Consider the following 12,448-nt stretch of genomic DNA (forward strand, 5'->3'; position numbering starts at 1 on the left):
CTTTTCCCCCCTCCTGACAATCAGCTGTTCCGATGATCAGCTGTGCCAGGATTCCCCTTGCTGTCTTTATTGCTTCGACCAGGAGGCTTCCCTGAGGTCCAGGAAGGCAAAAAATGGAAGGGGAAGGGTGCAGTTCCCCCCTGCCCCCCCCACTCCATTTTTGCCTTCCTGAGAGCAAAAATCCCCCCAGGAGGCTTCCCTGGGGCCCAGAAGCCCCCCCCCCCCAAAAAGGGGGGGAAAGGTGACTGCAAAAAAAAAGAAGCCCACAGAACCAGTTGTTAAAAAATTTGAATCCCACCCCTGGATTGGAAGCAGTATTACCTGCAGTAAAAGCTACCCTGAAAATAACTAAAATTATCCTGATTACTGCACCTCTGTTCACGTATAATGTCCTGTCAGTGTGATGACACCAAACATCCGCTCGGATAGGCAGCGGAAGAATCTCAAAAAATTGCAGGGTTTGCCGCAACTAGTTTCCTGATTTTATAAAACATTAATTCAGGCACAGATTTTATAAACATTAATTCAGGCACAGACTTTCGGGAACACAATTGAAGTGAGAGAATGAATCTTTCCTTCCTTCCGAGACGAAAGAAATGCCCGAAGGAAGAACAAGCTTGAGGTCATATTGACGTTCTTAAATATTGACATGTTTATCTTGAAACAAAAAGAATGTGTGAGATCAGCAAAGCTGCCATAATCTGAAATGAGAATTTACCACCTCAGAATTATGCATTTAGGATTCCTTCCTTTAGCTTGAATTCTAGATCAGCTATGTTTTGGGGGGGGCTCATCTCAACATTTCTAGAAGGTTAAGGAAGGACAAACTAAAAAGAAAACTTTTCAGTAGACACACAAGATTTGTCAAGGGATGAATTACAACTAAAATATAGTACTGTTGTAATTAATTCACGATCTGCTTGGCTTTCTGGTAAAATTGATGGTGCAATTAGACCAGCCAAGAAAGCAGATTTTTTCTCTCTAAGAAATGTAGAGAAATTATTGCAAGAAATACATTTCATGTGCAAAGACTGGATAGAAGCATTGTTTGTCCTCTTCCCACTCTCCTCTTTCTTTCACCTTCCTTTTCCTGCTATGATTTGCTGTGCCTTCCTTTCTTAGGACAAAATCTCTCCCTGCCATACCTTGATCAGGTTATGTCCTACCACGTAAGCGGCACCTTCACGCCTCTTCCCGGGGGCATGGAGCCCCGTGCAGTATCCATGCCAAGCAATGAGATAAGGGTTGTGCATTGTAATCCAGTACTTCACACGATCACCGAAGGCTTGGAAGCAAAATGTGGCATAATCGTTGAAGATGTCCACGAGGCAGTCGTTTTCCCAGCCTCCGTATCTTTCCTGCAAGTCCCATGGCAAGTCCCAGTGGTAGAGAGTGAGGACGGGCTCAATACCTCTGTGGACGAGACCGTCTAGGAGACGGTTGTAATAGCGGAGTCCTTTCTCATTGACAGCTGTCACCAACCCTGTGGGAAAGAGCCTGGGCCACGAAATGGAAAAGTGGTACGAAGAAACTCCCAAAAAACTCAAAGCCGTTAAATCTTTTTCCAGGAAGGTGTAGCTGTCACCCCAGTCCTCTGTCCTGTAAGCATGCCTGATGTTTGAATGGAGGAAGTGCTCCCATATGGAGGGACCTCTCCCATCCTTCTGCTGACCCCCCTCCACCTGAAAGGCACTGGTTCCCACTCCCCAGAGGAAATTGGGGGGGAACGTGTCATGCAGAAACAGCTGAGTTTCATTCATAGGACTTAAGTGGGGATCCTTTTCCCACGCAGAAACGCCATCCCTGCGAAATCCAGAAACGGACTGTAGGAAAACGAAAGCCCACCAACCTACGGGACCTTTCAGATGCCAGCCAGCCATTCTACTATATCTGTGGAGCAGATGTTAAAAGTCACACTCCTCTTTAGAGGCTGCCAAAAATTGATTCCTGGATTCCTGTGGCATACCTTGTCTTGCTCGCTCTCTGGTCCCTGGAGTGTCTTATCAAAGCTTCGGTTAAAAAATAAAATAAAAGCTTGTGATTACAGAAGCCCTGTTAATAATTAGCCTGAACTACAGGACTTAGGATCAGTCAGGAGAGGCAAGGCGATCTCTTGTTTGCTCTGCTTCTTATGGCCGCTGGGGAACGCTGGTGGGGTGGGTGTGATCCTGAACGCTTTCCCAATTTATAGCCGCTTCTGAAGCTGTGAATCAGAGCTTCAGCTTGTCAGAGGATGCTAACTGTTGATTTGATTATATTCAAAGGGAATAGAAAGTAATTGTATTTGAGACACAATGGCCTCGAGTCAGGAATCAGATGCCACTTTTTAAACCTACGCTCAGCCGGGGGAAAAGGGCAGAGCGAAAGCTGCAACGGATAACAACAATAAAAAAACCAAACCACCTCTTCAGCTCTTGAGGTTCATCACGTACAAGTTTTTGTTAGCAGCTGTTCGTAGACTCTGGATGTTGGCAATGTTCGTGGCCTTGGCAACTTCTACACAAAAGCAGATGGGTTTTGGTATTGTCAGGATGCTGTCAATTGGTTTGGATGTATGTATGAATGCACCTCAAACCAAGCCACTCTTCGTTTTTCCCCCCTGGTCTTCAGACAAAGCAGAAAAAATGTTCTTTTAAAATCCGATATCGGATGAACATTTGAACATTTTTGCTGATTTGTAAGTGATGTTATTGATTTTTGCGATATGTTTGTTTATTTGTCAAATATATGATAGAGCCAGTTTGGTGTGGTGGCTAAGGTGGGGGCTTAAAAACCAGAAGAATGCGAGTTCTAATCCTACCTAGCCACAAAAGTCATTTGGATGACTTTGGGCATAAAGCCACCTGACTCATGAAGAACCTGGGCGATGTATAACATTAAAAACAACAGGAAATTCAGAAAACAACTCCACAGATTACAACCTAAAAGTATAAACAGATGTTACAACTTTGCTTGTCCATTACTCTGGAAAATTAATTCCAGAAAGATGGGTATCTGCTAAAGTGGAGGTGTAGGAATGTGTTTTAAAATGTCTGTCACAGATTTTATCAACGTACCTCCTCGCCTATAGTTCTATCCTTTACAAAAAAAGAGAAATAATGGAACAGAAATATACAATTGTTTCCCACAAGGACGTGTTTTCCAGCATGCCTGCTGTCAGAACTTGTGGGTGTTTCATCACTGGAGTTTTTTAAGAGAATAGACAGCCACTTGTCTGAAATAGTATAAGGTCTCCTTTTTTGAGTAAAGGGTTGGACTAGGACAGGGGTCTCCAACCTTGGCAACTTTAAGACTTGTGGACATCAACTCCCAGAATTCCCCAGCCAGCAAAGCAAAGCTGGCTGGGGACCTCTGGGAGTTGAAGTCCACCAGGCTTAAAGTTGCCAAGGTTGGAGACCCCTGGATTAGGAGACCTCAAAGGTCCCTTCCAGCTCTATTCTGATTGAACAGGCAGCCTTCCACTCTATCTTTTGAGCTCCTCTACTGTTGTGGTTAAGCATAATAGGGCTTACTATATTGTGGGAGTTCCCTTGTTAGAAAATCTTTGGGCCCCCGAGACCCAAGATATTTCACATCATCTCCAGAGTGAGAGATACAAAAGCAGAAATAATCTCTCTCTTCCTTCCCCCCCAACCATCCAAGGATCGAATAGCAAACTTTGCAAATAGAACCATAAATCAAATTTTCTGCTTTATCAGTGTCAACTATAATGTTTTTATCTCCTCTCTTTTTTGAATATAGAACAATTGAATCTGCTCCAGTTCCTGTTTCATGTTGCAAATGAGGTTAATGAATACCTTTTTAATAAATATCTTGAATGGGAACTGGACCTCACCATGTTGTGGTTCAACACAGCACAAAATCATGAAGAGCGTGTGTGTGCGTGTTTGTGTGTGAGACAGCTATACATAGTGATAAGGGGAGTCCTCGACTTATAGCTATTCATTTAGTCACCATTCAAAGTTACCACGGCATTGAAAAAAGTGACAGGACCGTTTTTCACACACTTTCCCCAGCTCTTCTGCAACTTCAGCTCACCCAGCCCAAAGGACTTCAGGTTCCTCCTTACACGTCAAAAGATGACCAAGTGGCTTCCTCCAGGGCTGGGATTCAAAAATTTCAGCAATTGGTTCTCTGCCCGGTTCCTGGGTGGGCATGGCCATGATGGGCGTGGCCTAGTCAGCCTCCTGCACCACGGCAGAGGGGGTCGTTTTTCCCTTCCCAGGCTCTGGAGGCTTTCTTCAAACTTCCAGGAGGGCGAAAATGGTCTCCCCAGGCTCTGGAGACCCTCTGGAGGCTGGAAATGGGCCCATTTCTGGTCTTCCGGAACTTCCAGGAGGTCCGTTTTTCGCCCTCCTTGAGCCTCTGCGTGGGCCCTGCACTTATCTCCATCCAAAATGGGCCACGTGGGGACTCCTGGGAGGGGAGGGGCGAGGTGGGGTGGGAGGGGCCAGCCCGAGGTAGGGTTTGCAGGTTCACCAACTGGGAAGAATCCTAGCTAGAGGATCACCCGAACCTATGCGAGCCCACAGCAGCCCACCCCTGGCTTCCTCCCAAGATTGGTTAATATAACTGATCCTAGTTTAATACAATTACTTTGGAGGGACTGTCAAGGCAGCAGGCTAGGAACTAGGAGAGTGTGAATTCTAGTCCTTCTTTGGTCTAGAACAGGGGTCCCCAACCACGGTCCGCGGACCGCACCGGTCCGTGGAACAACTCCTACCGGGTCGCGGCTTGTTGGCGCCACCATCTTTTTCATGAAAAAGTGCTTCGGTGAGCTTTTCCGGTAGAAAGCTCACCGAAGCACGCTTTCATCAAAAAGATGGCGGCCTAGTGCTTCGTGAGCTTTCCGGTAGAAAGCCATTTCTACCGGAAAGCTCACAGCGCAGCTGCGCCGCCTTATCTTTTGATGAAAACGTAAGCTTCGTGAGGTCACCGGAAGCACTTTTTCATCAAAAAGATGGCGGCCCAGCTGATGCCTGTACCGGGCCGCGGCCCAGCTGATGCCGGTACCGGGCGCGGCGTAAAAAGCGTTGGGGATCACTGGTCTAGAATGATTCACTTGACCAACCTGGACTATCTCCAGCAGAAGACCTGACCACAAAGCAACCAATGATTTCACCCAAGGAGTTTCATGTGGATATGAACCAGAAAAGGAGAGGTGGCCAAACCTTGCAGGGCTGAAGAGAGGAATTCAAGGACGGAAGCCATCATTTCTCCCCAACTATCGATACCGGTTTAAATCATTCACGAAAAGGAGGATCGTTACTACAAATCAGTGTCTGCTTCTTTCCAACCAGGTTGCAAAACAGGCCATGGTGGACAGCATCATGTCCCTCTTTCTCTCTCTATTACTCTCTTTCAGCTTTGGGAAGAGGACGGCGGCCAAACCACATCCAAAACCTTACCAAAAAAAATATGCAGAAGCCAAGAATCACCAGAAGGCTCACATATTTATCTCGTTTTAACAATGTTTATCAGGGATGCCCAATACTCCCAGAATCCCCAGCCAGTTTTGCTTTGAACTAAGCCAGGCGGTGTCAAACTCGCATCGCCACATGACATATCGCGACTTTTTTTCCCCTTCACTAAACAGTGCATGATGCATCTGGCCAGCGGGCCGTGAGTTTGACAGCCCTGAGCTAAGCAATGAATCCTGAGTTGAAGTCATAGAATAACAGAGTTGGAAGGGACCTACTCCAACCCCCTGCTCGAGCCTCTGCCTAGGATCGAACTCACAGCCTCTCGATTGTGAGGTGAGAGCTCCACCTCTAAGCCACCGGAACTGCATCAATCTTAAAGATCTTTAAATCTTAAAGTGGCTACCATTGGACATCCCTGATATCTATATATCTATATCTGTCTGTCTACATATATATAGGTATACCAATATAGGCAGACACATATACATACATATATATGTATACACATACATGTGTACATGTATATGTATGTATGTATGTATATGCATGTAGGTGTGTGTGTGTGTGTATACGTATTTATCTCTACCTACCTACCCATATACCTCGAGTCGCCATGGGCGAATAGGCAGCAATATAAATTAAATATAGATATACCAATAGATGAGATATAGACAGATAGACAGATATACATACATATTTATGTATACACACTTGTGTGTGTGTATATATGTTTATGTGTGTGTGTGTGTATGCATCTATCTCTATCTCATCTACCTACCTACCTATTATCGGTTTAGGCATACGGATAGATGATATAGAGACATAGACAGACAGACAGACAGACAGACAGACACACACACACACACATATATGTATACACGTGTGTGTGTGTATGTATGGTATTCAGCTTTGTTCGGAGTATTTTCCCACGTTGTTATAGTTGTGCTTTTAACTTTAAAAGCACAACTATAACGATGGGAAAATACCCAAACAAAGCTGAATACCATACATATAAATACCAGCGAAAACTTAAGAAAACGAGAGAGTGAGTGTGTGTGTAACTATCTCTATCTTATCTATCATCTATCTATCCAGTCTGCACAATCTAGTCTGTCTATCCATCTCTCTCTCTCTCTCCTTCTCTCTTTTTAAAAATCTGGGATATATTTTATTCTATTCTATAAAATACTTAGTGGTTTTCTAATGTTGCACCTCCAGGGGAAGTGCAAGCCCTGGGTGACGGTCAAGGTCCGGAACTGCATCAATCTTAAAGATCTTTAAATCTTAAAGTGGAAAGGCAACGGTGGAGCCTCGTTAGGCCCGGAACATACCATTGGACATCCCTGATATCTATATATCTGTCTGTCTACATCAGGGGTGGGCAAACTTTTTGGCTCGGGGGCCCCATTGACTTTTAAAATTTGACAGACGGGCCGGGTCAGCACAAGATTTTTGGGAATTGCCCCCTTTCCCCCCTCTTCTCCTCCTTCCCCTCCCTCGGAGGCCCCCTGAGTCAGAAGTTGCTACCGCCGGTGCGGCTCCGTGCGGCTCCAGTCCCCGTTGCCTCGGGAAGGAAAGGCAAAAAGGAAGAGCCGCGGCGGTGCTTTTGCAACGGAGCAGCGGCACCGGAGGCTCAGGCTCAGCGGCTCCTGGTTTTGCCTTTTCCTTCCCAAGGCAACGCGGGACTGGAGCCGCACGGAGCTGCGCCGGCGGTAGCAACTCCTGACAGCCCCAGCCGGACACCTGAGCGAAGCCCGGGCGAAACTGCCTGTTGCTGCTGCCGGAGCACTGCCGGTCACCTCCTCCAAGCAGCCTGCCCGCCCGCCGGGCTTCCCCTCTGCCACGCGCGGCTCGGGGCCAGCGCGAGCGCCCGCGAGTTAAAAGGAAGCTGAAAGTTGCTGGGAATTTGCTCGGGTGCTGGGAGCAGGCTTTTAAAGTGCCGCCCGAGCAAAGTTTAAGCAGCCCGCCCGCCGGGCGGAACCCTTCCCGCTCCTCGGCGGGAAAACGCTCCAGCCTGCAAACTTTGCCTTTGCAAAGCCCTGAAGCCTCGGAAAACCGAGCAACTTCCCGCAACTTTCGGCTTCGTTTTAACTCACGGGCGCTCGCGCGCCGCCCAGTCGCACGGCGGAGGGGAAGCCCGAGCGCCGCCAGGTCGCCTCCTCCAAGCAGCCCGCCTGCCCACCCGCCCGCCGGGCTTCCCCTCCGCCACGCGGCTCGGGGCCAGGCGCGAGCGCCCGCGAGTTAAAACGAAGCGGAAAGTTGCTGGGAAGTTGCTCGGGTGCTGGGAGCAGGCTTTAAAGTGCCGCCCGAGCAGGACCGCAGAGCCGGGAAACGGGGCACCAAGGCAGGGCAAGGCTCCACCAGCAGCGGCCTAGCTTTAGGTGGCTCCAAGCAGCCCGCCCGCCCGCCAGGTGGAACCCTTCCCGCTCCTCGGCGGGAAGACGCTCCAGCCTGCAAGCTTTGCCTTTGCAAAGTTTAAGCCTGGAAGCCCCGGAAAAAAAAGGGGATCGGCGGGACTCACCTTCGGAGAGGTCGCACTCAAGGTGATTTCAAACTCCCAGCTGAGGCCTTTGCAAATTTCTTTTCTTTCCTACCCCTAGATCGCTCCGCACTGTTTTGCAGCTTTGGGGGCCACGCGGCACAGCGATTTTTTTTCAGGGGCGGGCCGGATTGGACAGACCAATGGCAGCGATTTTTTTTCAGGGGCGGGCCGGATTGGACAGACCAATGGCAGCGATTTTTTTTCAGGGGCGGGCCGCATTGGACAGACCAACGGGCCAGATGTGGCCCGCGGGCCGTAGTTTGCCCACCCCTGGTCTACATATACATAGGTATACCAATATAGACAGACACATATACATATATATGTATACACATACAGGTGTACATGTTTATATATATGTATATGTATGTAGGGGTGTGTGTGTGTGTATACGTATTTATCTCTACCTACCTACCCATATACCTCGAGTCGCCATGGTCGAATAGGCAGCAATATAAATTAAATAAATAAATATAGGTATACCAATAGATGAGATAGAGACAGATAGACAGATATACATACATATTTATGTATACATACTTGTGTGTGTGTGTGTGTATATACATACATATATACATATACATATACATATACATATACATATACATATACATATACATATATATATATATATATATATATGTATGGTGTTGACTTAGTTCGGGTATTTTCCACGTCATCTTTTAAAGTTGTAGCAACGTTTCAGCAGAATCTCATCTGCCATCATCAGGCTTCTGTATTGTGTCCGTCTGTGGGTCCGTCTGTGGGACACAATACAGAAGCCTGATGATGGCAGATGAGATTCTGCTGAAACGTTGCTACAACTTTAAAAGAACTACAATGACGGGAAAATACCGAACCAAGCCGAACACCATACATGTAAGTACCAGCGAAAACTTAAGAAAACATATATATATATATATATATATATATATATATATATATATATATATATATATATATATATATATATATATATATATATATATATATATATATATATATATATATATATATATATAGTTTGTGTGTGTGTGTGTGTGTGTATGCATCTATATCTTATCTACCTACCTACCTATTATCGGTTTAGGCATACGGATAGATGATATAGACACAGAGACAGACAACACACACACACACGTGTGTGTGTGTGTGTGTGTGTGTGTGTGTGTGTGTGTAACTATCTCTATCTTATCTATCATCTATCTATCCAGTCTGCACAATCCAGTCTGTCTGTCTATCTATCTCTCTCTTTCTCCCTCTCTCCCTCTTTCTTTTTAAAAATCTGGGATATATTTTATTTTATTCTATAAAATACTTAGTGGTTTTCTAATGTTGCACCTCCAGGGAAGTGCAGGCCCTGGGTGACGGTCAAAGTCCGGATTTGAAGAGAGCCACGCCATCTTGGCTGCACTACCTCATCCGGCACCCCCAGCCCAACGTCTCCGCCCTCTGGCGGTGGCCCGGAGAACGTCGGCTGCCTTTTCTTCACCTCCCTTCCTCCCATCCCGGCCCACTTTCCTCACGGGCGGGAGTCGAAAGAGGATACTGGGGCGGGCGGAGAGGCCTGAAACCACGGGAACCTCAAGTTTTACCTCAGGGGGACGCGAGGCCGAGCGTGAGCGAGCGCAGTGACGCCATCAGCGCGCGCACGCAGCCGGGCCTTTGGCGCCAAGATGGCCGCGCGGCGGCGGGAAGCGTCGTGAAAGGCAACGGTGGAGCCTCGTTAGGCCCGGAACATGGTGAGGGAGCCCGTGGCTGGCTTGCTCGCCCGAGGCCTGGCCCTCGGGATCGGTCAGGGGTGTCTCGGGAGCCAGGGTTGGCCAGCTGAAAGAGGGGGAAGGGAGCTCTCGTGGCTCTGTTTCCCTCTCTTTCTCTTGTTTTTATTCCGCTGAAATTTCATATTATTTCAGGCTCCGAGCCAGGAGAGATTTGAGTTTCGGTCCTAGCAGGGATAGAAAGTCAAGCCACCTTTCCTAACATCAATCCATGTATCTACTTTTTTGTACGTTAGATCTGCTTGAGAAGGGGGTTGGGCTGGAAGACCTCTTAGGGACCCTTCCAATTCTGATATTTTGTATTGCCCCCCCCGCTTTTTTTGGGGGGGGGGACTTTGTATAAGACGCTTGGTGGCTGGGGAATTCTGGGAGTTGGAAGTCCACAGGCCTTAAAAGTCAAGTATCTGTGTCCTAAAATTACAGGAAGTCCTCGGTTTACGACCACACTGGAGCCCAGCATTGAGGTTCTTAAGCAAAAAGTTTGTTAAGTGAGCTTTGCCCCCATTTAATGACTTTTCTTGCCCGGTTAAGTGAATCACTGCAGTTGATAAGTGAATAACCCGGTTGTTAAGTGAATCTGGCTTCCCCATTGACTTTGATTGTCTGAAGGTCGCAAAATCGGATTACGTGATCCCTGGGGACACTGCACCTGTCATAAATAAGAATCAATTGTCAAGCATCTGAATTTTGATCATTGTGACCACATGGATGCTGCAGTGGTAGTAAGTGTGTAAAAAAGTCATAAGTCACATTTTTCAGTGCCGTTGTAACTTTGAACAGTCACTAAATGAAAACTGTTATAAATTGAGGACAGCCTATAATTTAGGATAGCCCCCTCCCCTCATAGTGATATATTTTCTATCTGCATAAATATGTGCCCCATTCGCCTTATTTATAAGGATAGTGCATATCAGTGCTGTTCTCATTGCCTTTAAAAATACTAAAATTGCACAAACACAGAAAGGCAATTTGCAATTTTTTAATTGCAAATCAGAGCTTGTTGGAATTTCTTACTTGGTCAGTTTCAGCCATTTGGGTTTATTTAATGGCTGCAAATTGGAAGTATTTGTCAGTATGAAGAGCTAAATTTTGCCTACATTTAGCTTTTATAGCAATTTTATAGCAATTTTATAGCAAATTTTGCCTACTTTTGCTTTTATAGCAATTTGTAAGGAATGATTATTGTCTCCCTTGTTATTCTAAAATAACTTACCCAAACAGTTTTTAGGATGAGGGCAGTTGTCCTCAATAGTCCGTGTTTCCTTCAGTTGATGGTCAGTTTAATGGATAAAAAGACCTCCTCCTTACAGAGAATGGGGGGGAAATGATCACAAATGCCTTGGAATTTAAAATGAGTACAAATCTGTGTTTGGAAGTGGCTTGTTTGTTGCTTTTGAGATGTTAGCATGAGAAACGTTGCAAACTTGGCGTGTCAAACCTTGTTTTTCTCTAGTTATTCTCCATGCATCAGTTAACAATAATTGTCTGGGTTCAGAAGGCTGTAGGGTAAGGATACAGACTGTTATTTATTTTATTTTGTCACGCGATTATAAGATAACAGGTATAAGTATAAACATAGTTATGAATACATGAAATGGATACTTATAAGAAAGAAAGAAAAAAAAAGAAACAATAGGACAGGGACAGTAGGCACGTTGGTGCACTTATGCATGCCCCCATCAGTGTCTATCAGTACCAATAGATTAGATCTTCAATTGCATGCATTTTTAGGAGCAAGTCCTTGTGCATCCAGTAGGAATGACTTTTTTGGTAAACATGACTGTTAACATTTTTGCAGATACAATAACTGTATGCTGTATTAAATATAGATAGTGGTTTCACAACCTTTGTCTCTTCCATTAGGAAGCTAGCAACCTCCAAGAAAGGCTGGTAGTCTAAAAGTTTAGATTTGTACGATGTGTTGATATTCTAAATTCTCAGTTTGATATGCTTTGTGCATTTGTATGTAATCGGTTGAGAAAGGGTGCTCATGATGTCAAGAAACTAAACTCTACTATAGTAGCAAACTGAGCACAGGATCAAGCTTATGATTCTGCTGTGTTAGTGGCCCATTTTATGTAATACAGAACACAAAGCATTATTGTGCCTATTTTGCATCTGGAAAAGATTAAACTGCAATGTAGCATACATTTTTATCCAGCTTTTTAAAAATCAACCATGTAGGAAAGTGGATATTTTCTCTTTGTTTTAGAATAATTATAATTTATCTGATACCTACTTCAATTTCCAGTACTTTATTTTTGTCTATTGAGTAATATTTGGAAAGGGCTTCTTTCCTCTTACCAAAACATTTAGTTTTTCTCTCTGTATTTGTAAATACAGATGTATGCCAAAGCACACACTTCTTGGCTTCACTAGTGCACATTTCTGTAATCTTGTCTTTGCGCTTTGATAAAATTGGTAAAATCAGGAGAAATTGCTAAAACGTTTCTCAAACTTTGACAATTTCAACCAGGGCTAAATGACCATCTGCATAAGATATGAAATATATAATTGGTTATGAAAATGCAGTTAAATCTCTTTATAAGATAATATAGTCTAGCACCTAAGATAAATAAATATTACCATTTTTTATCATCAGCTGAAATGCATGTAGTTACCATAAAATGCAATGGATAGCTAGGCATTTTAACTGAGTGGCAGCAGATGCTTGAATCATATTTCAGCACTTTAATATGTACATA

The 12,448-nt window shown here is 45.1% G+C and overlaps 2 protein-coding genes and 1 long non-coding RNA gene across 3 annotated transcripts in view; 2 read left to right on the forward strand and 1 right to left on the reverse strand.

Moving 5' to 3' along the window:
- The window catches only part of LOC148130745 (uncharacterized), a 3,728-nt gene extending 2,588 nt beyond the window's left edge, over positions 1-1,140 (forward strand). The window contains exon 3 of the long non-coding RNA XR_015749571.1: positions 1,123-1,140. This is a non-coding gene — a long non-coding RNA (uncharacterized LOC148130745). The remainder of the gene's footprint in view (positions 1-1,122) is intronic.
- The window catches only part of KLB (klotho beta), a 24,248-nt gene extending 22,309 nt beyond the window's left edge, over positions 1-1,939 (reverse strand). The window contains exon 1 of the mRNA XM_026675361.2: positions 1,146-1,939. Coding sequence (XP_026531146.2) covers positions 1,146-1,880 — 735 coding nt within the window. The 5' untranslated portion in view covers positions 1,881-1,939. The remainder of the gene's footprint in view (positions 1-1,145) is intronic.
- Positions 1,940-9,430: 7,491 nt separating this feature from the next.
- RFC1 (replication factor C subunit 1) overlaps positions 9,431-12,448 on the forward strand; it is a 42,729-nt gene continuing 39,711 nt past the window's right edge. The window contains exon 1 of the mRNA XM_026675320.2: positions 9,431-9,707. Coding sequence (XP_026531105.2) covers positions 9,705-9,707 — 3 coding nt within the window. The 5' untranslated portion in view covers positions 9,431-9,704. The remainder of the gene's footprint in view (positions 9,708-12,448) is intronic.

The sequence above is a fragment of the Notechis scutatus genome, chromosome 4, assembly GCF_049901735.1.
Source record: "Notechis scutatus isolate UNSWTSFEM ecotype Mainland chromosome 4, rNotScu1.2, whole genome shotgun sequence".
Lineage (NCBI taxonomy): Eukaryota > Metazoa > Chordata > Lepidosauria > Squamata > Elapidae > Notechis > Notechis scutatus.